Source organism: Lithobates pipiens, unplaced genomic scaffold (genome assembly GCF_037356315.1).
Source record: "Lithobates pipiens isolate NorthernLeopardFrog02 unplaced genomic scaffold, aLitPip1_a1.2 Scaffold_22, whole genome shotgun sequence".
NCBI lineage: Eukaryota > Metazoa > Chordata > Amphibia > Anura > Ranidae > Lithobates > Lithobates pipiens.
In genome coordinates this window covers 112,269,320-112,297,285 of record NW_027507784.1, presented here as the reverse complement: position 1 = coordinate 112,297,285, position 27,966 = coordinate 112,269,320, and the positions used below count along the sequence as shown (strand labels likewise).

General features: G+C 41.2%; 1 protein-coding gene across 2 annotated transcripts in view; it reads left to right on the top strand.

Moving 5' to 3' along the window:
- Positions 1 to 27,966, top strand: part of CCDC141 (coiled-coil domain containing 141) — a 232,130-nt gene that overhangs the window by 15,152 nt on the left and 189,012 nt on the right. For both annotated transcript variants that reach the window (XM_077448107.1, XM_077448106.1), the window contains exon 2: positions 21,808 to 21,930. In XM_077448107.1, coding sequence (XP_077304233.1) covers positions 21,808 to 21,930 — 123 coding nt within the window. The remainder of the gene's footprint in view (positions 1 to 21,807; positions 21,931 to 27,966) is intronic.

Here is a 27,966-nt window from a genome sequence, read left to right as displayed (position 1 = left end):
CAGGGCTGTCTTTAAGACAGGGCAAAAGGAGCAGCTGCCCTGCACCCTGTCATTGTTGAGGGGCCCAAAGCAGCCGCCTACTTGCCAACTATCGCAGTTTAAATTCCCTTGTCCCTTGAAGTTTTAGTCCTGTGCTGTGTCCCAATATCTCAGTGTGAAGTGCTGCTATTAATGCTGCCTAGCCACATACCAACTGCATTCATATGTAAATAGAGGCATGACTCACATGTTTATCATGTCCCCCTGAGGTAATATGCACCATCACCTATACTGAATGCTGCTCACTGGGGAGATGAAGGGGGGGGGGGCATGCTTGAAAGACTTGCCTGCAACTGTGGTCATTCAGCCTAACATCAACCTGTTCTGCAAAGGTAAGCAAATCAGTGGGGGGGGGGATAGTGGGGGTTGTGCAGAGGTAGGCAGAGAAGGAATTACAGATTGGGGTGCACAGGTGAGCAAGGAGGGGAGGTATAGAGGTAAGAAAGGTGAATGCAAAGACAAGCAGAGGAGGCAGATAGAGTTAAAGGAGGGGAGGGTTGGCGTGGAGAGGATGGTGAAGGTGTGGGGTGCAGAGGTTAGCAGGGGTTTTAGGATGCAGACAGGGTGGATAAAGATGTAGGTCATGTGTAGGGCAGCCCAATTATTTCAATGGGATTCTCTATGCTGAAAAAAAGTCCCAAACCCTTTTTCAAAATCACACGGTTGCACAGCATATGTCAGCAATTGCATGATGTAAATACCCTTTACACTGACCACTAATGTAATAGAAGCACTCACAGTTACTACCAATGTAAGGAGCGATTTACACTGACCACTAATGTAAGGGGGAAGTGCACAATGGCCACTAGTGTGAATGAAAGGATTCTACACCAAGCCCCAATGTAATGAGAAGATTTACACTGGCAACCAATGTAACTAAGACATTTAGCCTGCGTTCACATTTGTGTGTGTCGGGAACGCATGCAAAATCGCTTTCCTGACACCACAGAAACATGCTGCCCTTTAGCAGATACACAGTAGTTCCATTAATTGTTAATGACGCTCCTCATGCAATTGCTGACATATGCTGTGCAACCGTGTGATTTTGAAAAAGGGTTTGGGACTTTTTTTCAGCATAGAGAATCCCATTGAAATAATTGGGCTGCCCTACACATGACCTACATCTTTATCCACCCTGTCTGCATCCTAAAACCCCTGCTAATCCAGCATTGGGGCTTGGTGTACAATCGTTTTATTCACACTAGTGACCAGTGTGAAGGTCCCCCTTACATTAGTGGTCAGTGTAAATCCATTATTACATTGGTGGTTACTATGAATGCTTCTATTACATTAGTGGTCAGTGTAAACCCTTATTACATTGGTGGCCAGTGTTGAAACTCCTCTTTATATTGGTAGTCGCGTCGGTAAAAAAAAATCAGCATCGTCATTGGTCACACCCTCCCCTCCCCCCGACACTGCCACTGATCCCAGGAGTTCTAGGATCCCTAGGAGTTTTCTGTCTATTGATGGGTCTGCTCACCTCCCCAATCCATGGTGTGCAGGCAGGTGGAGAGCAAAATTTCATGGTGGGGCCCAAGAAAATGTTTGCCGAGGGTCCAATCAATATTAAGACGGCCTTGCCCTCAAAAAATTAAGTAAAATAAAAAAAATAAAAAATTAAAACGTTACTGTTTTGTTATTTTTTAATTCATGAAACAGTTTAAAAAAAAAAAACACGTTTGAAAAATTGTTGCGCAAATACCGTGCAACATAAAAAGTTGCAACGACTGCCATTTTATTCCCTAGGGTGTCTGCTGAAAAAAACATATATAATGTTTGGAGGTCCTGAGTACATTTCTAGCAAATAAATTATGATTTTTACATGTAGGAGAGGAATGTCAGAATAGGACGGTATGGAAGTGGTTAAAGTGATACTGATGGGCACTAAAAGGCTACACTGATGGGTACTTATGGGTTGCACTGATAGGTGGCATGGATGGGCACTGCTGGGCACTGATAGGTGGACACTGATGGGCATGGATGGGCACTGATACGTGGCACTGATGGACACTGTTGGGTGGCACTAATGGACACTGATAGATGGGATAGATGGCACTGATGGGCATCACTGATAAGGAGACATCTGGCAGGCATTAGTAATGGGCACTTACTGGCACCATTTGTGGGCATTGATTGACATATTTTAGGCACTGTGTAGCATCCCTGGTGGCCATAGGTGACATACCAGGTCAACCATCCGTGGTGGCCATTCCTAGTGGTCCAGTGTGGGCATCCATGGGAGGGCTGCGCTGACTGATTATCAGCGCAGCCCTCCCACAGATGCCCACACTGGACCACCAGGACCACCAGGGATGGCCACCATGGATAGATGACCAGGTATGCCACCCAAGGCCACCAGGGATGACACACAGTGCCCTGTTAGGAGAGCTCTCCTCTACTTGCGTCTGTTAGACGCAAGTGAGGAAAAGCCAATACACCTGTTTACACTGTGATCAGCCGTGAATAGACATGGCTGATCATGTGGTAAAGAGCCTCCGCCAGAGGCTCTTTAGCAACATCATTGTAGCAGTGTATCAGATTGACATGCCACACCAAGAATCGCCGTGCTGCGCCCCCTCCCCCCCCCCTACGGGCGCACACCGGCAGTTATCCTGAAAGATGTCCAGTCAGGATAACTGAACCACCACCCAGCCATCATTTTGCTATAGGCTGGGAGGGAAGTGGTTAAAAAGAACAAACATGTTATACTTACCTGCTCTGTGCAGTGGTTTTGCACAGAGCAGCCTGAATCCTCCTCTTCTTGGATCAAGCAGCTTGCTGTGGGGGCACCTGAGCCTCAACTCTGTGTGTCCATTCAGACACGGAGCCACAGTTCGGCCCCATCCCCTCTCTCTACTCATTGGCTAACTGATTATGATTGCCAGCAGTGGGAGCCAATGCTGTGTCTCAGCCAACCAGAAGGGAGAGTCCCGGATGGCCGAGGCACTTGTGCACATTGCTGGATTGAGATGGGCTCAGGTAAGTATTAGAGGGGCTGAAAAGGGCTGCTGCACACAGAAGGTTTTTTTTTATCTTAATGCACAGAATGCATTAGGATAAAAAACAAACAAAAAACTTCTGCCTTTAGAACCACTTTAAGGTGAGTAATGAAGTTACTTTGTTGGGGGGTGGGGGAGGTGAGCTGGAGGGGCACTAGGGATTTTTTTTCCAAACTAGACTTTTATTTTAATAGATCAATGCATCATAAACAGTGGTGGCATACCATAAAGCACCTTAATGTGTTTCACCAACGCAGCTTAATTACATAGTCCCTTATATAATATATTTTTTTTTACTTTTGATCCATTTTGTTTGTTTTTGCAGTGGCAAAATGATACACAAAATGTTCAAACGCAGTCATGTCACTGCAACGCTATCATTGTGATATAAGGCTATACTCCAGCCATTCATTCACTGTAATCACAGTGGGGAACAGCTTACGTTCTAAAGCAGATAGCAACTAAGATAAGTTACAGCATCTTCTGTAACATGATCATCCTTTTTACTATCATAAGTCAAGTAGTGTCAGTACTGCGATGCCACCATCAAATTTCCTAACACTGCATGTACTAGGAAATCACAAAAGAGATCCAGCGTAGCATTACTGAAGTAGAGTAATGCTTCACATGGTGCCATGCTACAACTGTGACAACCTGACAAGTCAGGAAACTAATAGAGCAGGTAGTATCAGGTAAGCCATGTTAACATTTAACATATAACATATAACATATATTTTCCTCAGAATTAAAGTATTTATTTTTCTTCCTCTTCCCCAATGATGTCCCTCTTCTAATACAACATTTGTCAGTTAGCCTTGAAAATTCTAACATCCATTTTTTAAATTTTGGATAAAGAGGAAAAGTATAAGAACTTATATCAAATTGTTCTTGTTGCCTGTAACTCACTGTAGAGGTCTTATTTTCTGTCCCTCAAAACACAGACAGCAAAAAAACCTGGCAGAGGATTTAATTCTTCTCTATTCAATTTTAAACAAAGAAATGTTTAGACTGTACGAGAGAATCGGAAAGCGTCAGTAACCAAAACTGCAGTGTTTATCCTTATAAAGATCACAGGAAGTACCCTCATGGCTAACAGTGGACAGAATTAGAAGTAGACAAAAATTTACATAAATAAGTCACCGGGACCAAATGGCTTGCACCCGAGGGTCCTTAGGGAACTCAATCAAGTAATTACTAGACCATTGTTCTTAAATTTTACTGACCGTCTATTGACTGGAATGGTATCAGCTGATTGGAGAAAAGCCAACGTAGCACCAATATTTAAAAAAGGGCCAAAAAAAATCCCTGGGAATTACACACCAGTTAGCCTACATCAATAGTATGCCAGCTCTTGGAGGGGATGATAAGGGACTATATACAAGATTTTAGTAATGAAAACGGTATCATTAGCAGTAATCAGCATGGATTCATGAAGAATCGTTCTTGCCAAACCAATCTATTAATCTTCTATGAGGAGGTGAGCTGCCATCTAGATAAGGGGAGGCCCAAAGATGTGTGGTATCTGGATTTTGCAAAAGCATTTGACACAGTTCCCCATAAACATTTACTGTACAAAGTAAGGTCCGTTGGCATGGATCATAGGGTGAGTACATGGATTGAAAACTGGCTACAAGGGTGAGTTCAGAGGGTGGTGATAAATGGGGAGTACTCAGAATGGTCAGCGATGGAAAGTGGGGTCCCCCAGTTTTCTGTCCTGGGACCAATCCTATTTAATTTGTTCATAAACGACCTGAAAGATGGGGTAAACAGTTCAATCTCTGTATTTGTGGACGATACTAAGTTAAGCAGGGCAATAACTTCTCCGCAAGATGTGGAAACCTTGCAAGTAGATCTGAACAAATTAATGGGGTGGGAAACTACATGGCAAATGAGGGTTAATGTGGAAAAATGTAAAATAATGCATTTGGGTGGTAAAATAATAATGCAATCCACTCACTGGGGGGAGAATCTCTGGGGGAATCTAGGATGGAAAAGGACCTGGGGTTCCTAGTAGATGATAGGCTCAGCAATGGCATGCAATGCCAAGCTGCTGCTAACAAAGCAAACAGAATATTGGCATGCATTGAAAAGGGGATTAATTCAAGAGATAAAGCAATAATTCTCCAGCTCTACAAGACTCTGGTCCAGCCACACCTGGAGTATGCTGTTCACTTCTGTGCACCAGTCCTCAGGAAGGATGTACTGGAAATGGAACGAGTACAAAGAAGAAGTACAAAGAAGTACAAAGCAACAAAATTAATAAAGTGACTAGAGGACATTAGAAGAAAGGTTATGAGCACTGAACTTATTCTCTCTGGAGAAGAGATGCTTGAGAGGGGATATGATTTCAATTTACAAATACCGTACTGGTGACCCCACAATAGGGATACAACTTTTCTGCGGAAGGGAGTTTAATAAGACACATGGTCACTCATTAAAATTAGAAGAAAAGAGGTTTAACCTTAAACAGCATAGAGGGTTCTTTACTGTAAGAAAGAGCGGCAAGGATGTGGAATTCCCTTCCACAGGTGGTGGTTTCAGTGGGGAGCATTGATAGTTTCACAAAAACTATTAGACCACAACATACAGGGATATACAATGTAATACTGACATATAATCACACACATAGGTTGGACTTGATGGATTTTTTTCAACCTCACCTACTATATAATTATGTAACTACAGTAAAGTTTTAATTTAGTCAGAAATAATTGCTGTACATTCAGCCCCAAAATGAAAAAACAAGCTCTAGTTTACTATACACTGCAAAATAGAAAAATAACTTGCACCTTTATTGCAAAAAATAAAAATAAAAATGACTCTCGTTTTTCCTCTTATACACAGGTGCTGCTTGCAATGCAAGCAATTGGTGGTATGATCTTAAATTTGTATTAAATACTATGCTTTTAATGTCCAAGATAAAACGTTTGAAACTTAGCTGACCTACATCTCACTTTCTTATGTTATACTTTATGAATTTGTAAGTCTGTTTTCAAAGCCTTGATTTACATTGATCAATATTACTGCCATGTAAATCTCACTTTCATGAAAAATACACTCAAAGAGAAAACTCATCAAGGATTAGAGACATTTCATCTTAATATAGTGAAAATCTCCAATAAATGCAATAAGAGGTCTGGTGGTATTCCTGTCTAGCCTGGGATTCTTGTCTGGAAGTGTTTACAATGGTGGAACATGTCTAGCTCTCACTACAGGAGACCCACGCTGCAAACAGCTGCAGCAAGACATAGCCTGGGAGGCAAAAGCTATTTTTAAGAAGCTATGGAATAGTTTTAAAATAGCACTTCCTTGCTATATTTATCCATATGCTGAAAGCCCCATTAATTCAAACTGAATGAGTTGGTAAACCCTTAAAATAATTTGTGCAAAATATAAAATGTTGCTAGTAAACTACAAAAATGTTCATCTTCCTGAACTACAAGAAATCTACTGTAAACACTCAGGGAGATCTTCCACTACCGCCAATTGAAAACCTTTACCAAATTATTATTATTATTATTATTATTATTATTATACAGGATTTATATAGCGCCAACAGTTTTACAACATGAGGGCAGACAGTACACTTACAATACAAATCAATACAGGAGAGACTAGAGCGCACTGCTCGTTAGAGCTAACCAAATTAATCTTAGACCCGTATCCATAATTCCAAATATTAATTTAATTTTAAAATATTTGTTTGAATAACCCACACACATCAGGTCTTTTTTCTCACCTATACCAAAATCTTATGGATAAACCACAAGCTTTTCAACCGTCCTTTGCTCTAATATGATCAAGTGAACTGGCCGTAAGTGATGGGTCGAACACCTCCGGTTCGGTTCGCACCAGAACACCTCGAACAAACAAAAAGCTCTAGCAAACTTGGGAACCCTATTAAAGTCTATGGGACACAAACATGAAAAATCTGACTTATTTTAAAGGCTTATATGCAAGTTATTGCCATAAAAAAAAGTGTATGGGGACCGGGGTACTACCCTGGGGGACCTCTATCAATGCAAAAAAAGTTTTTAAAACTATTGTTTTTAAAGGAGCAGTGATTTTAATGATGCTTAAAATGAAACAATAAAAATGAAATATTCCTTTAAATATCATGCCTGGGGGTCCCCTTGTTTGTCTGTAAAGTGGCACATCTGTGCGATGTATAGAACATGCTGCAGCATATCTGTGCGATGTATAGAACATGCTGTCTTTACAGACAGACAAGGGGACCCCCAGGCATGATATTTAAAGGAATATTTCATTTCTAAAGGAAACTATTTCATTTAAACTTGTCAGTAAAAACCACAAGAGACAGTTTTTGACAATTCCTTTACTAAAAAATATATATATTTTTTAAAAAGTGCTGCAAGGTACATCCATTGTCTATCAAGCCACCCGATGATGAAAAAAAAAAAAGAAAAAGCTTTGCCTCCATGGGAGGCCTCTCAGCGACTGCTGTCTCTTCGCTTAGACAGCTCTTATATAGGCAAGGGTGGGGCCACCTGGTGATGTAACTGAATGACCCCCAAAGCACAAGGTACTTTGGGGGGCATCCCAAAGCATCCTCCACGTTTTGAGGGCAAGCGACCTGGTATGGTTCAGGAGAGGGGGCTTGCTTGTCCCTTCCCTTTTCTGGCCTGCCAGGCTGCATGCTCGAAAAAGGGTCTAGTATGGATTATGGGGGGCCCCACGCTATTTAAAAAAAATTGGTGTGGAGTTCCCCTTAAAATCTATACCAGATCCAAAGGGCCTGGTATGGAGTGGGTCATAGGGTTCCCCTTAACCACTTCAATACACTGTATTATATACTCTGCACTATATACTCTGCACTGTATTATATATACTACACTGACTGCACTATATATTCTCCACTGTATTATATATACACTACACTGACTGCACTATATAGTTTGCAATGTATTATATATACTACACTGACTGCACTATATAGTTTGCAATGTATTATATATACTACACTGACTGCACTATATAATCTCCACTGTATTATATATACTACGCAGACTGCACTATATACTCTGAACTGTATTATATATACTACAGTGACTGCACTATATACTCTGCACTGTATTATATACACTACACTGACTGCACTATTTACTCTCCACTGTATTATATATACTACACTGACTTCACTATATACTCTCCACTGTGTATATATATATATATATATACACACACACACACATACATACATACATACATACATATATATATATATATATATATATTGTGAGGGGGTTAGCTCGGTAGCGGGTGTGTGTGACCCCCTGGATGGGTTCACAACACAAAGTCAGGCACAGCAGACAGCGGTGTAGGTGCAAAAAACAAAAGATCCGGTTTATTTAGGCTACATGCAATGATACATATAACAGCCAAACAAAATAAAACAAGAAAATAAATCCTGGTCAGCTTGACCTCTAACTACACACGTAGACTCCCTGTCTAACAACTGGGTGCAGCCTTGTGCTGCCCCAGTCCCGGTCTCTATTGTAGGGGTTTGCCACACAGGCGTTAACTCACCGCACAGAACAGATCTCAGACTCCCCAGTCTATACACACAAAAACTGGTTCCAGGATGGAGCATCTCCCTATGCATGCTGGGGTTTTTTGTAGAGGTCTTAATGAGCCCACTTACTACAGCTGGGCTCATTAACTCTTCCCCTCTAATTGTAAAAGTCTGCATAAAGCCTGAATCTAGGACACACATATTTCCCATCCTGAATACAACCAGGTGATTTTACCTGCGTGCTGCCACATACCCCCCCCTCTTGTTTCAACCTTGGGGTTGTAACACAAGCAGCCAGACACGCATGTATCCGAGACAAAGCATCCACATTCCCCATTTTAACACCAGGGCGATGCTTAACTGTAAAGTTAAATTCCTGTAGGGCCAGGAACCACCTATTTACCCTTCTATTGGTCTCCTTGTTTTGAGCCATCCACTTTAAAGGAGCGTGATCAGTCACCAGGTCAAAGTGCCTACCTAGCAGATAGTACCGAAGGGAATCTAGAGCCCACTTCACTGCTAAACATTCCTTCTCAATCGTGGAGTAATTTACCTCATGGGACTTCAACTTCCTGCTGAGGTAAATGACTGGGTGCTCTTCCCCGTTCCAGACCTGGGATAACACTGCTCCTAACCCAACGTCTGATGCATCAGTTTGTACCACGAAGTCCTTAGAGAAGTCTGGTGAGTACAACACTGGCTGGCTACATAAGGCTGTTTTTAAGGACTGAAATGCTTCTTCAGCCTCTGGGGACCATTTAACCATAACCGACTCTTTCCCTTTTGTCAGGTTGGTGAGGGGCACAGCCTGAGAAGCAAAATGGGGAATGAATCGTCGATAATAGCCAGCGATTCCCAGAAAGGCTCGTACCTGTTTCTTGCTGTTGGGACGTGGCCAACTCTGTATGGCCTCGACTTTATTGACTTGGGGTTTTATCACCCCCCTCCCAATAGTGTATCCAAGATATTTGGCCTCCTCCTGTCCAATGGTACACTTCTTTGGATTGGCCGTAAACCCAGCTTCCCGGATAGAGTCTAGGACTGCTTGTACTTTTGGCAAATGTGAGACCCAGTCTGTGCTATGGATAATCACATCATCCAGGTAAGCTGCAGCATATTTCTGATGGGGCCTCAGAATCTTATCCATTTTCCGCTGGAATGTTGCCGGTGCATTCTGTAACCCAAACGGCATTCTCTTATATTGGAATGCCCCATCTGGGGTTACAAACGCAGTTTTCTCCTTGGCCGACTCGGCCAGGGGAATTTGCCAATACCCTTTGGTGAGATCAAGAGTTGTCATATATCGGGCTGTTCCCAGCCGGTCAATCAACTCATCTATACGTGGCATGGGGTAGGTGTCAAATTTTGTAACTTTATTTAATTGTCTAAAATCGTTACAAAACCGCCAGCTCCCATCAGGTTTGGGCACTAGTACAATAGGACTGGACCAGTCACTCTGGGACTCCTCTATCACACCCAATTCCAGCATCCTTTGAACCTCCCCACGTATTGCCTCCCGTCGGGCCTCTGGTATTCTATAAGGTTTTAGTTTTACCCTTTCTCCTGGCGGGGTGATAATGTCATGCTCTACGCCAGATGTTTGTCCCGGAAGCTCAGAGAAAATCTCTTTGTTACGAAGTACAAACTCTTTAACCTCCTGTTGTTGGGGTTTCGATAAGGTGTCTGCTATTCCAACCTCAGGAACTAAGCAATCAGGCTGTACTTGTGACAAAGTCTCTGCGACTAGGGATTCCCTATCCCTCCAGGCTTTCAGCAGATTGACGTGATAGATCTGCTCCGGCTTTCGCCTTCCTGGCTGTCTAACCCTGTAGTTCACCTCACTAATTTTTTCAATTACTTCATATGGACCTTGCCATTTGGCCAGAAATTTGCTTTCAACCGTAGGGACTAGCACCAAGACCCTATCCCCCGGGGAAAAAGTACGGGTCTTGGCCCCACGGTTGTACACTCTCTGCTGTGCTAACTGCGCTTGGGTTAAATGTTCCTTTACAATTGGCATTACCTGTGCAATTCTATCTTGCATCAGGGCGACGTGCTCAATCACACTCCTGTGAGGAGAACTCTCATTTTCCCAAGTTTCCTTGGCGATATCCAGCAGCCCTCTTGGGTGTCTCCCATAGAGCAACTCGAAGGGTGAGAAACCCATAGAGGATTGGGGTACCTCCCTAATGGCAAACATCAGATAGGGTATTAGACAATCCCAATTCTTTCCATCTCTATCCACCACCTTCTTTAACATTTGTTTTAGGGTTTTGTTGAATCTTTCAACCAACCCATCTGTTTGGGGGTGATACACAGATGTACGCAATTGCTTCACTTTGTACAACTTGCATAATTCTTTCATAACCCGGGACATAAAGGGTGTACCTTGGTCCGTAAGCAGTTCCTTACAAATACCCACGCGGCTAAAAACAAGGGATAGCTCTTTGGCTATGGTTTTGGCCGAGGTATTTCGGAGAGGAATTGCTTCCGGATAACGGGTGGCATAGTCCAATATAACCAAAATGTACTGATGCCCCCTAGCAGACTTCATTATCGGACCTACCAAATCCATTGCGATCCTCTCAAAGGGGACCTCAATGATAGGAAGAGGTACCAGTGGGTTACGGAAATGTGGCATAGGTGCCGACTTCTGACACACAGGGCAGGAGGAACAATACTTTTCTATTTCCTTCATGACCCCAGGCCAATAGAATCTCTGCAATACCCTCTCTCTGGTTTTCTCTGTCCCCAGATGACCTCCCAGAATGTGTCCATGAGCCAATTCTAACACCAACTTCCTGTAAGGTTTGGGTACTACAAGTTGCTCAATGGTTTCTTCTGCCCTTTGAGCCACTCGATATAGCAGGTCCCTTTCCATAGTGAAGTAAGGATAAGGGCAAGTCTTATCTGGGTTCACTAACTCGCCATCTACTTTCACCACATTTTCCCGTGCCTTTATTAGGGTGGGGTCTTTTAACTGTTCTGTGGCAAAATTTTCCCTGTGAACCTCAAGATCCGAAAACTCCACAGACGGCATGTTTTCATCTGAGGATGTTGGCTCCTCCCCAGTTTCTCGAGTTTCCCCCGCCAATACCGACAAGGGAAATTCAGGAGAGTCCTCACCACTCCCAGAGGAATTCTGGTCATCTTCCTGGTTTATAGGGGCACCAATGGGGGCCTCAGGACAATCCCAGAGTTCCCAGAATTTTGGAAAATCCCTTCCCACAATAGCATCATGTGGTAACTGAGACACTAACCCCACCTGATGAGAGAGGTTACCTTTGGGGGTCTCAAAAAACACTGAAGTTACAGGATACTCTCGGGTGTCCCCATGCACACAAATAACAGCCACCCTGTTCTTCCCAGAGACCTCTGTAGTAACTAATTCAGCTCTTATCAATGTTACCAGGCTACCTGAATCCAGCAACACATCAACATTTCTACCATTAATACATGTTTCTCAGGTCCCCGAATGGCCGTGCATGCAACTGTCGCAAACAGCGACTGACGTCTCTCCCTTATAAAGTCACATTGCATAGGCTCATCCACAACTGGGCAATTAGCTGCAATATGTCCCTCTTGCCGGCAGCGGTAGCAAATATTTTTTTTCGCTGCCTCTTGCAGCATGGGCTTCCTGGGCTGCTCCCGCCAGACCTTAGGTAGAACTCCCACCCTCTCCACCCTCACCCCTTGGAGTCATCTTACCCGCCACTGGGGATGATCTGGTCTTAGGGGGGAAAGTCCGTGAGTCCCTGGAAGAGGTGGTCAAGTTCTCTGTAGCCAAGTACCTCTCAACCAGATCCACAAGTTTATCTGCATTTTCTGGGTCTCCCATTTTTGGATGGCAGTAGGAAGAGCTCTCAGGAAACGATCCATAACCACACGTTCCACAATGTTTGGTGCGGTCAAAATCTCTGGCTGCAGCCACTTCCTGCTCAGGTGAATGAGATCATACATTTGAGACCTGGGAGGTTTTCCAACCTGAAAAGTCCAGTTATGCACACGCTGAGCCCGGACTGCCAGGGTGACACCCAGCCGTGCCAATATTTCTGCTTTTAGCACCACATAGTCTTTTGCTTGGTCAGGCTCTAGGTCATAATAAGCTTTCTGCGATTCCCCAGTTAACAGAGGGGCCACCAGTCCAGCCCATTGCTCCTTAGGCCACTTTTCCCTTTCAGCAGTCCTTTCAAATGTGGTCAAAAACACCTCCGGATCATCCTCTCCAGTCATTTTTGTCAGTAAACGGCTCACACCAAAGGATGCGGTATTATTGTACCCACTTGCTTCATTGGTCTGCGGACGTTGCTGTATCAATATCTCTATTTGTTGTTGAAAATTCTGCTCTTGCTTCTGCAACAGGTCTATGAAGCGGGCTTCAGATCGCTGCTGGGCTTGTTGCTGAGCTTCCAAACTCTGCTGCAAAGTTGCATTTGTCTGCTGCTGGGCTTGTTGCTGAGCTTCCAAACTCTGCTGCAAAGTTGCATTTGTCTGCTGCTGATTTGCATTTGCCTGCTGCTGGGCTTGTTGTTGAGCTGCAAGGCTCTTTTGTAAAGCCGCATTTGTTTGCTGCTGATTTGCATTTGCTTGCTGCTGATTTGCATTTGCTAGAGCCAGCTGTCTCAGTATCTCCTCCATGCTGGCCTTTTAAAAAAAAATTGAAAAAAAAACTGCCCGCATTCTCCACCAACTGTGAGGGGGTTAGCTCGGTAGCGGGTGTGTGTGACCCCCTGGATGGGTTCACAACACAAAGTCAGGCACAGCAGACAGCGGTGTAGGTACAAAAAACAAAAGATCCGGTTTATTAAGGCTACATGCAATGATACATATAACAGCCAAACAAAATAAAACAAGAAAATAAATCCTGGTCAGCTTGACCTCTAACTACACACGTAGACTCCCTGTCTAACAACTGGGTGCAGCCTTGTGCTGCCCCAGTCCCTGTCTCTATTGTAGGGGTTTGCCACACAGGCGTTAACTCACCGCACAGAACAGATCTCAGACTCCCCAGTCTATACACACAAAAACTGGTTCCAGGATGGAGCATCTCCCTATGCATGCTGGGGTTTTTTGTAGAGGTCTTAATGAGCCCACTTACTACAGCTGGGCTCATTAACTCTTCCCCTCTAATTGTAAAAGTCTGCATAAAGCCTGAATCTAGGACACACATATTTCCCATCCTGAATACAACCAGGTGATTTTACCTGCGTGCTGCCACAATATATATATATATATACATATACATATACATACAGTCAGGTCCATAAATATTGGGACATCGACACAATTCTAATATTTTTGGCTCTATACACCACCACAATGGATTTGAAATGAAACTAACAAGATGCGCCTTAACTGCAGACTTTCCGCTTTAATTTGAGGGTATTTACATCCAAATAAGGTGAACGGTGTAGGAATTAAAACAGTTTGTATATGTGCCTCACACTTTTTAAGGGACCAAAAGTAATGGGACAGATTAACAATCATCCATCAAACTTTCACTTTTTAATACTTGGTTGCAAATCCTTTGCAGTCAATTACAGCCTGAAGTCTGGAACGCATAGACATCACCAGGCACTGGGTTTCATCCCTGATGATGCTCTGCAAGGCCTCTACTGCAACTGTCTTCAGTTCCTGCTTGATCTTGGGGCATTCTGCCTTCAGTTTTGTCTTCAGCAAGTGAAATGCATGCTCAATCGGATTCAGGTCAGGTGATTGACTTGGCCATTGCATAACATTCCACTTCTTTCCCTTAAAAAACTCTTTGGTTGCTTTCGCAGTATGCTTCGGGTCATTGTCCATCTGCACTGTGAAGCGCAGTCCAATGAGTTCTCAAGCATTTTGCTGAATATGAGCAGATAATATTGCCCGAAACACTTCAGAATTCATCCTGCTGCTCTTGTCAGCAGTCACATCATCAATAAATACAAGAGAACCAGTTCCATTGGCAGCCATACATGCCCACGCCATGACATTACCACCACCATGCTTCACTGATGAGGTGGTATGCTTTGGATCATGAGAAGTTCCTTTCCTTCTCCATACTCTTCTCTTCCCATCACCCTGGTACAAGTTGATCTTGGTCTCATCTATCCATAGGATGTTGTTCCAGAACTGTGAAGGCTTTTTTAGATGTTGTTTGGCAAACTCTAATCTGGCCTTCCTGTTTTTGAAGCTCACCAATGGTTTACATCTTGTGGTGAACCCTCTGTATTCACTCTGGTGAAGTCTTCCTTTGATTGTTGACTTTGACACACATACACCTACCTCCTGGAGAGTGTTCTTGATCTGGTCAACTGTTGTGAAGGGTGTTTTCTTCACCAGGGAAAGAATTCTTCGGTCATCCACCACAGTTGTTTTCCATGGTCTTCTGGGTCTTTTGGTGTTGCTGAACTCACCGGTGTGTTCTTTCTTTTTAAGGATGTTCCAAACAGTTGATTTGGCCACACCTAATGTTTTTGCTATCTCTCTGATGGGTTTGTTTTGTTTTTTCAGCCTAATGATGGCTTGCTTCACTGATAGGGACAGCTCTTTGAATCTCATATTGAGAGTTGACAGCAACAGATTCCAAATGCAAATAGCACACTTGAAATGAACTCTGGACCTTTTATCTGCTCCTTGTAAATGGGATAATGAGGGATTAACACACACCTGGCCATGGAACAGCTGAACAGCCAATTGTCCCATTACTTTTGGTCCCTTAAAAAGTGTGAGGCACATATACAAACTGTTGTAATTCCTACACCGTTCACCTGATGTGGATGTAAATACCCTCAAATTAAATCTGAAAGTCTGCAGTTAAAGCGCATCTTGTTTGTTTCATTTCAAATCCCTTGTGGTGATGTATATAGACAAAAAGATCAGAATTGTGTTGATGTCCCAATATTTATGGACCTGACTGTATATATATATATATATATATATATATATATATATGTATATGTATATATATATATATGTGTATATATATATATATATATATATATATATATATATATATATATATATATATATATATATATATATATATATGTATATGTATATGTATATGTATATATATATATATATATGTATATATATATATATATATATATATATATATATATATATATATATATATATATATATATATGTATATATATATATATATATATATATATATATATATGTATATATATATATATATATATATATATATATATATATATATATATATATATATATATATATATATATATATATATATATGCTACACTGACTGAACTATATACTCGTAACTGTATTATATATTCTACACTGACTGGCTGCACACTACACTAACTACCTGCCTAATCTCCATTCATTCACTATATATGCTGTGTAAGCAGCAGCCTTATATATAGTGTGGGGCGTGCACATAGCCCCTGAGCCAGGATTGGCCAAAGGACTATACCAGGGTCTCCCACGCTACCATGCTAATTGTGAACCAAATTCAATAAATAATATATATGATTTCTGCAGCTGTTGTCATGTGTTCCCACACCAAAAATTGCAATAAAAATAAATCAAACTCTATACAATCAAACAAAACTAAACCAAATACATAGCATATTCATTACTGCTGCACTGTTAGCACTGTGCTGTACAGTACATACTCCTAATCACTGTGCTGTTTTTTATATACTCCTGACCCCTGCACCCTATACTCTGTCGTCTACATTACATACTTCTGGCCATAGCACTCTGTAAACTGTGCTGTAAAATACAAACTTAGGCCAAAAGTGTTTTTGTCTAGATGATTTAACTAAGGCGACTCCTCTTTAAGGTAAATCCAGACAAATTATTAACTCTGTCTATATTCTGAAAGCAAAAAAGCATAAATAATGGAATGCACCAACGCATATAACGGGCAGTATTGTGTATTGTGATAATGCACGTGTTACCACAGGATAATTGTGTGAACAGTCCCTCAAGCTTACATAAAGACTCCTCCTGAACAGAAAAAGTAACAATAATGCATGCTAACTTCCTTTGCATGTAACAGTCCCAAAGGTAGCCACCGTACTAATGTCCAAGTGCTCATCAACAAAGAAATATCCATACAAATCCAAAACAGGTATGGGTAGGGAGGTACTAAATGGTCTTGCAGCAGAGGTAAACCAAAGCAACAGCATTTTATTTTGTCAACGTTTTGATGGAGGTCAGTCGATTTTTCTCAAGACACTAAAATATGGAGGTGAAGGGACTTATAAACCCACCCATCAATAGACTGGTCCCTGGTATGTATATAGGTCACCACAAAGCATTTACTTTTCAGCAAAACTATCCAACTGAATCTTAGGCGCCTTTCACACTGGGTCACTTTGCGGGCGCTACAGCGCTAAAAATAGCGCCTGCAAAGCGCCCTGAAACAGCCGCTGGTGTCTCTCCAGTGTGAAAGCCCCGAGGGCTGACTGGGGAGGGTTAAAAAAATATAACATAATATAATCACGCCCATCGTTTAGATCTTATTAAGAGGTGTACTGTGTTATGTCTGCATGGATTATAACAAAATCATACAATGAATGTTTCCAGCAGCCACGAGTTATTTGGTATCCACCACTAATGTGTATAAGACCTAATATAAACTGTTACGTTTTAAATACGGTAGCATGCTGATAGCCATCATAATTTTTCTTTAAGAAGTACATATTCAGTACACTGAACAAATCAGTGTGAAATCATCATATATACAGTGTTCCTCCGGAGCATACACAGACTTTTGAAGACATTAAGCAGCGGCTTAATATAATAAATTGCCTTAAGGAAATATGTAGTACTGGTTCCAGTAGCAACGTCATATTAGTTCTTAATCCTTAGTTAGTGCTATTACTGTTCAGCAGTAATCCAGTCATGAAAATCTCAATTACTTGTTTGATTTATTTACATTTCCTTATCTTATTTCCACCAGCATATACACTATAAGTAGCAATGTAAGAACATGATGATACATGTGTTGAGAGTTGAGACAGTTTAAATATACACATAAGGGCCCAATATATTCATATGGAAGTGGTAGTATATTGAAATATTTCCTACTGGAAAAATTATGACCTTGTCAATGAAGTTTTTGGACAATTTGGTGGATTTTGGCAAACAATGGCTGTGGAACTAAAACTAAAAAGGGATGAGTACTTATTACTAATCATCTACATCACGTACATTGTGACTTCAGCCTAATCTTGCCACTTCTGCCAAGTTGTGTTTAGCCCATTTAAACTTAGTTAAAAAAATATGGCATCTGCAATGAAATGCGGCAACCCCCCCCCCCCCCCCCCCCCCAAAAAAAAAAGAACCTGTTGCCAAAAAAGTAAACTGACAAAATCCTGTGGTGAATAAAACCACTTAACATGCTTTTATAAATGGACAAAAACTGTGAAAGAACAGGTCACATACACAGAAATGTATCCCTTTATAAACAGACCCTATAATCATGAGATGGTTAGCAGGAAATTAACTAGACACCCAACCAATCATGACCAATCATAACCTAAGTAAGGTACAGTTTTCCCTTCCAAGATAAACTATTGCCAAAGCCGTCTTGCCTTGCTCCCCCAACCTTTGTTAGGTATAAATATACAGTAAAACCTTGGATTGCAAGCATAATTCGTTCCAGAAACATACTTGTAATCCAAAGCACTTGTAAGGTTACGATTAGGTATGAGCGAACACCACCCAGTTTGGTTCACAGCAGAACATGTGAACAGGCAAACAAATTGTGTGAAGTCTATGGAACGCAAACGTGAAAAATCAAAAGTGATCATTTTAAAGGCTTATAGGCAAGTTATTGCCATAAAAAGTGTTTGGGGACCCGGGTCCTGCCCCAGCAGACATGTATCAATGCAAAAAACTTTTTTTTTTTCGGGAGCAGTGATTTTAATAATGCTTAACGTGAAACAAAAAAATGAAATATTCCTTTATATATCGTGCCTGTTGGGTGTCCTTGGTATGCCTGTAAAGTAACACATCTTTCCAATGTTTATAACAGTACCACAGCAAAATGACATTTCAAATATCATTTAAAACTGCTCGCGGCTGTAATGTATTGTTAGGTCCCGGCAATATAAATAAAATTACCAAAAATACAAAAAAAAAAAAAATGGCATGGGGGGCACCCAGGCATTATATACTCAGAACAGCAGTATATATACTATACGGCCTGCCCTATGTACCCATTTGCAGTGCTAGCAATTTGGCCAAGCTAGCATTTAGACGCTGAGCATGTGGATGGCTGGGACCAAATTTCTTCTTACGGTTCAGCAACTCCTGTAGGGAAATTTGCCTGCTAAAATCAATTGGTGGTGTACTGCTAGCAGATTGGCTGCAAGTACTTGGGACACCTTCTGCTATACCTTCCTTCAATCCTCTCAGTGCAGGTTTTGCACACATTTAAACCCTTGATCGCTCCCTACCCTACCAGTGACTTTTGCACAGTAATCAGTGCATATTTATAGCACTGATTGCTGTATAAATGTCAATGGTCCCAAATATGTGCCAAAATTGTCTGATCTGTCTGTCACAATGTTGTAGAACTGGTAAAAATTGCAGATCACCACCATTACCAGTAAAAAAAATATTAAATAATAAAAATGGCATAAAAATGCCATAAATCTTTCCCATAGTTTGTAGACGCTATAACTTTTGCACAAACCAATCAATATACACTTTTTGTGATTTTTTTTTGTAACCAAAAATATGTAGCAGAATATATTGGCCTAAACTGATGAAGAAATTTGTTTTTTAAAATTTTTTTTAGGTATATTATAGCAAAATTTAAAAAATATTGTTTTTTTTTCAAAATTGTTGTTTATTTTTTGTTTATAGCGCAAAAAATAAAAACTGCAGAGGTGATCAAATACCACCAAAAGAAAGCTCTATTCGTGAGGAAAAAAAGGACACACATTTCATTTGGGTACCACATTGCATGACCACGCAATTGTCAGTTAAATCGATGCAGTGCCAAATTGTAAAAAGTGCTCTGGTCAGGAAGGGGGTAAAATCTTCCCGGGCTGAAGTGGTTAAAGTGTACAATTATCTTTTCTTATTTGGTCCTTTTTGGTATAACATAGAAAGTATGTTGTTATATCTGTTGGATAAGTGTAAGGCTGAGTTCACACATGTCCGGCTGTGGTTGGAGTCTGGAGTCCAGTGCAGTTTTGTTCACCAGTTCAGGTGCGATTCAGGTGCAATCATTTTTTGAATTCGCACCTAAACCGGACCCAAAATCGCACAGAAACCCTTTTCACAAACAGGCTGCATGTGTAAACTGGCTCCATTGAAAGCTGGTCCGATTCACATGTTATGCCGCGTACACACGAGCGGACTGTATGGCGTACTTAGTTCGTCATACAATCCGAAGGACAGTCCGTCGTACTTTCGACTGAACGGACTTGACCACACACGGATGCACAAACAGTCCATCGAAAGCTTGCGCGATGACGTGTACAGCACGTACGACGGGACTAGAAATAGGAAGTCCAATACACAGCAAAGCACCCTTCCGCCGTGTAAATCCTTTCTGAGCATGCGCCATTCTTAGTCCGTCGAACTAGCATACTGACGAGCGGATTGTCCGCTGAAACCAAAGTACGACGGACAGAATTTCGAAAAATCCGAAATTCTTAGTACGCCAGACTGCACGCTGAAAAAGTCCGCTGAAGCCCACACACGAGCGGTCTGTCCGCTGAAATGTGTTTCAACGGACTAAGTACGCCATACAGTCCGCCCGTGTGTACGTGGCATTATGAAAACTGGATGAGGTTAAAAATGCATCTTATTCGCATATATGTGAACCGAGCCTTAAAAATTATTGTTGAAAAATTGATAACTCACGTCACTGGGCATGTAATTGCCATCATCCCTTGTATAGATAAAGAATAGAAAACCTCTGATGGTGGGACTTTTAAGGCAATAAAAAATCAATGTATTAAAAATTCATTTATTATACAAAAATTCATACATATACAATACAGTTCATAATTCATAGAAAAATTGTTAAATTGTTAAAAACATTAAATGAGGTGATACTATCCGCTATATAATCCAGGAACCCCCAGACCAACTGGTAGTGGTGGACAAGAGAGTGGTTAATCCAACTCGTTTCTACAGCAATTATCAATACAATCTTCATCAGGGATTTTGTATCACTATCTAAGACAGATCAAAAAAATCCATTTAGTGCATAAAGTATTAAGAAATTTTCAAGTACAACATATTTCAGATGCAATACAACTCTAGGTGATAAACAAACAACTTACTCCAATAAGTATCAAATGGCAGATATATTTCCCATGGTGTCCAAAGAGGGAGAGCTGATCCTGGCAGGCATAATGAGACCTATGCCTCTGATATATCCCATACAGGACTGCCGGATAAAATAAATCCAACAGACAGGCGCTTAAATCCCAAAAAGTTTTGGTACTATAGAAAATTAATTGTTAAACAGTTATTATAATGGAAAAACTGGGGGCCTGAGGTTGAATGGTTATATGTACACACAAACACGGAGGCTTACCCTATATTCAGTCTCATTATGCCTGCCAGGATCAGCTCTCCTTCTAGATTATATACATTTAAAATTGCGCAGTAGTTGTTTCTATGATTTTTTCTATGAATTATAAACTGTATATGTATGAATTTTTGTATAATAAATACATTTTTAATACATTGATTTTTTTTTGTTGCCTTAAAAATCCTACCATCAAAGGTTTTCTATTCTTTAAAAATGACTGTTGATTCTGCCAAAAAATCCACTTAGCTAATAACTTTATGTATTATCTGCCTGTATTGCAATGGAGATGAAGAAAGACTGTGTTCTGTAGTGTAAATTAGAAATGAGCAGTCTAGGGCAGTGATGGCCAACCTTGGCACCCCAGATGCTTTGGAACTACATTTGCCATGATGCTCATGCACTCTGCAGTGTAGTTGAGCATCATGGGAAATGTAGTTCCAAAACATCTGGGGTGCCAAGGTTTTGCCATCACTGGTCTAGGGTGACAAATCTGCTCCTCCATAAACACAGTACAAAGAGTGATCGTTGTCACCAAAGTGCAGAAGGTGTGTTACTGCCAGGTGATCACCAGGTGAGAATAAAGCAGAGAAATAAAGAAGACTGAAAAAAGAAAATGAATGCAGATCAAAGTAAAACACCTAGTTGAATTGATCAACGTGCAAATATGCATACACTATAAAGGAGTAACTATTTGTTGTTGTTTGCAGAGCGGAGACCTGATCCATTTGCAGTTAGCAGAAGCCATACCGAATTTACTAGAGATTGGGGCAAGTCAAGAGGAGGCCAAGAAGCTGCTTCAGGACCACAATGTGCTTCTCTTCAAACTCAAGGTTAGATGATATATAATCTAGTCCCATAGCAGTCACACCAAGAGTATTTAAATATTGGTAAAAATATAGCGTATATACCCTATGAATCTGAAAATTGGATTGTGTTTTGTTCATTCATTCTGAAGTGGACTGGGATGGAACTAATATTGCTGATGTAAAAAACCTGCATGGAAGAAAAGTGTTTTTCCCACATCAATAGGATACCAGTTTTAAATTGAATTAGGCTTTTCTAATGCAGTTTAATAAAAGTATACTTTGCAGTGGGCTAAATATAATTTTTTACTCCAAGTTTATATATGAAGCCCAAGTGTGCTATTACACAAGCACGTACATTATAGACCTTTCTGTCTTGTACACACGGTCGGACATTCTGACCACAAAATCCATCTGATTTTTTCTGACGGATTTTGGCTCAAATTTGTCATGCATACACACGGACGCACAAAGTTGTCGGAAAATCAGATCGTTCTGAAAGAGGTGACGTAGAACACGCACGTCAGGACTATAAACGGGCCAATAGCCAATAGCTTTCGTCTCTTAGTTTATTCTGAGCATGCGTGCCACTTTGTCCGTCGGAATTGTCTACACATGATAGGAATTTATGCGATCAGATTTTGTTGTCGAAAAATTTTAGATCCTACTCTCAAACTTTGTGCGTTGGAAAATCCAATGGAAAAAGTCAGATGGAGCCCACACATGATTGGATTTTCCGACAACATGATCCGATCGCACATTTTCCGTCGGAAAGTCTGACCATGTGTACAGGGCATTCTTTTTTTTTTCATAAAAAGGGATTTTGAATAATATGAGTAGATCATAGGAAACTATTTAATGTTGAACAGTCACAACAGGATACATACCTTGGTCCCTACACCTGTTGAGGAAACTCTGAAAATGATGTTGCTCATCCTTGAGCTCTTTAACCACTTGAGCTCCGGAACATTTTACCCCGTTCATACTATGGTATATATACTGCAGTTTTTTGTTATACTACTAATGGCACCAATTAACCACTCATAATGGGACTGCAATAGTGTGGAAGACAATCTTACACTAACTGACACTGGAGGGAACTGACTAACTGCCATTGACATCACCAGTAACATTATTATAGAGTGATCAGTGATTATACTATACACTGTCACTGTACTAGTGACACTGGCTGGGACAGGGTTAACATCTAGGTTGATCAAGGGGTTAAATATCTGCCTAACAATGTTTAATGTGTGAAAATTGTGTTGATTTTACTAAGTGATCTCTAAGTTTCTCAGCCCTGCAAAGCAAACACAAAGATCATTCCCTGTGTGTAGAGCTGTGTGTTTAATGTCAACACAGAGCTCTGGGCTGTGAATGTACACAGCTAATCAGCAGGTCCAGCATATGAATCATTAGCTGGGATTTGTTGACAGCTCCTGCATGCCCACACCCTAAGCCCTAAGTTCCGCAGCACATTGCAGGGGTGTGGTCGCTAAGTGGTTAAAATGGATACATTGGGTTTTTGCGTGGAGAATTTGGTGCAGTAATTTTCAACACTGGACTTTTTGAAAACCTTTAATCCAACTCCGACACTCAACCTTCCCTTCACCTAAACCCCAAAACGGAAGCTAAAGCCTAATGCCCTGTACACACGATCGGACATTCTGACAACAAATCCATCAGATTTTTTCCGACGGATGTTAGCTCAAACTTGTCTTGCATACACACGGTCACACAAAGTTGGTCAGAAATTCTGAACGTCGAGAACACAGTGACATACAACTTGTACAATGGGCAGAGAAAAATGTTCAATAGCCAGTGCTGCTCTTCTGCATGATTCTGAGCATGCGTGGCACTTTGTGCGTCAGAATTCTCTACACACGATCGGAATTTAAGCAAATGGGACAATGGAACCTGGTTTCCTTTCGGATTTTCCTTCCACTGTCATCTCACTTCAAGCAACAATCCTCCAGGGGTTAAAGCCCTGCAAAGCAGCGCTCTTTTTCTGGCGGTTCGGCGATGTGACGTCGGACTTTGTGCAGTCCCATGTTTAGAAATTTTTCATACCTGGGATGTTTACTAAACCAATATAACTAGTAATATTGCAACCTTGTTTGGACAAATTTCAGCGTTTTTGATTTGATTAAATTATTGAATAAAATGTATTGAATACAAATTATTATTATTTTATTATTTGTTATTATTCAGGCCCCTTTCACACTGGGGCGGTGCGGATGCCGGCGGTAAAACTGCGCTATTTTTAGCGACGCTTTACCGTCGTTTTAGCAGCGGTATTTACCCCCCTGCTAGTGGCCGAGAAAGGGTTAAAACCAACGCAAAGCGCTGCTACAGCGGCGCTTTTCCAAAGGTATAGCCGCTCCAAAGATGCTGCTAGCAGGACTTTTTTTTACCATGCTGCCAGCGCACCGCTCCAGTGTGAAAGCCCCGAGCCCTGAGCCCCTCACACTGGAGTGTAAGGAGCAGCTCTTTCAGTGTGCTTTGCAGGCGCTATTTTTAGCGATGTAGTGCCTGCAAAGCGCCCCAGTGTGACAGAGGTCTTATACTTATTTATTATAATATAATTTATGATTTTGTGTTTCAAACTTTATCATACCTGGGATGTCAGCTAGACTCTTGTTTGGACATATTTAAGTGAATTATTCCTAAGAATTACAGGCCTACAATATAGAATGCCAAATATCTATGCAAAACAATGTACCACTTTGAGACTGAAAATCTGACATAATCATACCGCCAGGGGGGTTGAGGTCTTGCATTCCTGGCAGATCCAAGTTGTGCAGATCATGCAGAACTGCACAGCCACTGCTGTAAAATCTCCCAGCCACTACAGCACATGTGCAGTCAAAATCTCATTCATTCCTATGAAGAGGCCATTTAGCCTGTGATCCATAATGTACAAGCAAAAATCATATTTAGTAAACAGACCATCACCCTATGTACTAATCTAAATGAACATATACTTTATTAAGAGAACATTCAGTTTGCTAACTGAGCAGCCTCTACTCTCTTAGGTAAATTAACCCCAATGGCTTCTAGAGAGTAAGGTTTTTAGAGCAAAGTATTCAAGACAAGTTATGGTTTTGTGAACCAAATGGAATCTAAAATCCTTCCAACGGCATGAAGGAAAGATCTGCATGGTTCTGCCTGCTATCCTTAAATAAGTAATGCCTTATTTTTGGGATTTGTGATGATTTTTTTTTTTTAAAAGGATCTACTGTGCTTTGCAGCATTTTTCATTATAACACTAGAAATGATCATGTGATAAGTGTAAAGACACGCCCCCACTCAGGGCCCATTTTGAACGATTTCACTGAGTGCACTAGAATAAACCTACAGATCCACAGAACAGAAGCTGATAAAATAGGAAATAAAGTTTTCTAAAATCTTTGAAATGCTTAGTACTGACCTGGATGATTTTGTGTACTTCAAGAAAACTGGAATTTTATTTTAACAAGGTTGACCCATTGCCCTGGAGTTTACTCTTGATTTCAGCTACCCTTTTATCTACTACTAGAGCAAGTATCTTGCAGATGCTCCTGATATTTCAAACATTTTCACCACTGATTAGTTTGTTTCTGGAGGGCTGTGTCTTGACATGTATGCTAAGTGACTGACAATATAAGGATCAGAGTAGAAGAGAGGAGGACATGTCCTTCTCTTAAGACAGTGCCTCGTGTGCTTCTGACTGGCTACATTCTTTTTTATCATGAACCCTGACCTGACAACATATTTTGTTCAAAATAGCCCAGTTATTTTTATCTTGAACTTGGGATTCAAGGGCTTTACTGACATTCTGCGGATTAATTACAAGCCATGCTAGGCCTTGTCCATCTTCAAGCAACATGCTAGGAATAGATAATAGACTAGATTATAAACTTACTGTATGCAAGATTGGCGCAGAACCATGGTTAAAGTCATAGTAAACTCAGGATTTTTTTAAACGGCTCCCTGCACTGTTATGCCATAATGTGCTAGTATGCACTGCATACTAAAACATTATGACAGACTCACCCGTCAAACAATGCCCTCCAATGCTCCTAAGTTCACTGTCTAAATGTTCGGGTTGGGATGACATCATTCCCAAGTATGCTCACGAGATTCACCATCACAGCTAAGCGCTCTGTGCATTCAGGGCACACTAATGCCCCATACACATGATCGGACATTGATTGGACATTCCAACAACAAAATCCATGGGATTTTTTCCGACGGATGTTGGCTCAAACTTGTCTTGCACACACACAGTCACACAAAGTTGACTATAAATTGTGAACATCAACACGCGGTGACGTACAACATGTACAAGGAGCTAGGAAAAATGAAGTTCAATAGCCAGTGTGGCTCTTCTGTTTGATTCTGAGCATGCATGGAACTTTGTGCATCGGAATTGTGTATACACGATCGGAATTTCCAACAATGGATTTTGTAGTCGGAAAATTTGAGATCCAGATCTCAAATTTTGTGTGACGGAAATTCCGATGGAAAATGTCCGATGGAGCCTACACAAGGTCCAAATTTCCGTCAAAAAGTTTAGATCGAACATTTCTGACCGTGTGTACGGGGCATTAGTGTACAGATCATAATGCACATGTGCAGTGATGCCATCGGTTGGAGCTGATGTGAATGTTACTACTAAAGGCCATTATAAATGACATTATGACAGACTTACCCGTCAAACAATGCCCTCCAATGCTCCTAAGTTCACTGTCGAAATGTTCGGGTTGGGATGACGTCATTCCCAAGTACGCTCATGAGAATCACCATTACAGCTAAGCGCTCTGTGCATTCAGGGCACACTAATGCCCCGTTCACATGATCGGACATTGATCAGACATTCTGACAACAAAATCCATCAATTTTTTCCGACGGATGTTGGCTCAAACTTGTCTTGCATACACACGGTCACACAAAGTTTGTCGGAAATTGCGAACGTCAAGAACGTGGTCACGTACAACACGTATGACGAGCCGAGAAAAATGAAGTTCAATAGCCAGTGCGGCTCTTCTGTTTGATTCCGAGCATGCGTGGAACTTTGTGCATCGGAATTGTGTGCACACGATCGGAATTTCCGACAATGGATTTTGTTGTAGGAAAATTTGAGATCTAGATCTCAAATTTTGTGTGACGGAAATTCTGATGGAAAATGTCTGATGGAGCCAATGGAGTACCAATATCCTTGAATTATTTGTATAAAGAAAAATGTGATTTTTCTGCTGTCTAAAGTAATTTCCTTTCTATCATGTGTATGCATCCCGGAAGAAGAAAATCTAATTTGGAATGCATTGAGTGTTCAGCAATTCCCATCATTTTTTCTCTATTGATTCCATCTTAAGTACAGTATCAAGAACTCGTTTTCCATCATTTTTAAGAGGTATTGTTGTTTTACACAATTTGTATTAATAAACATTTGTCAACTTTTATACTACCTAGAAATACTGTTCATTCACATGACACTATAATGACCCAGTACTGTTAAAGTCCCATTTTGAGGGTTTTTCTTTATACATATGCTCTAGAGCAGTTTTGAAGCCTTTGATTGAGGCATTCATTTTCTAGGCATACAATCTGTACTTGTTCTTGTCAGTTGTTTTGCAATACCTATGTAGCTGGGTGCAGCTGGCTCTGTGTGCTCCCCTGCTCCAGCTCGCCCGCCCCCCTGACTGTGTGCAGCACTGCAACATGGATCATGGGTTCTGTATATATTTTCTTAAAGGGGCACTGCATCATCCTTGTGAATGAACATTAATGACTACCAGATTTCTGCGCCCGGAGGAGGAGAGTTTCACAGTTTTCCCAGGCAAAATGAGAGAAACCGGTACAGTCCAGGGAAAAGAGCGACTGGTACAGACCTGTGGTCAGGGTCTGTGCCTTACATCTGAGGGACCGGAGCCATTAGAGAGAAGCTAAGAGGACCTGTTTCTGTGCCTAGAGCTGCCTTCAAACACTGCATTTGAGAAAGAGAAACTGAGTCACTGAATCTTCAGAATGGGACATGAGACACCACGGCCTGTGTGAGGGCCGAGATCTGATTGTTGGGGA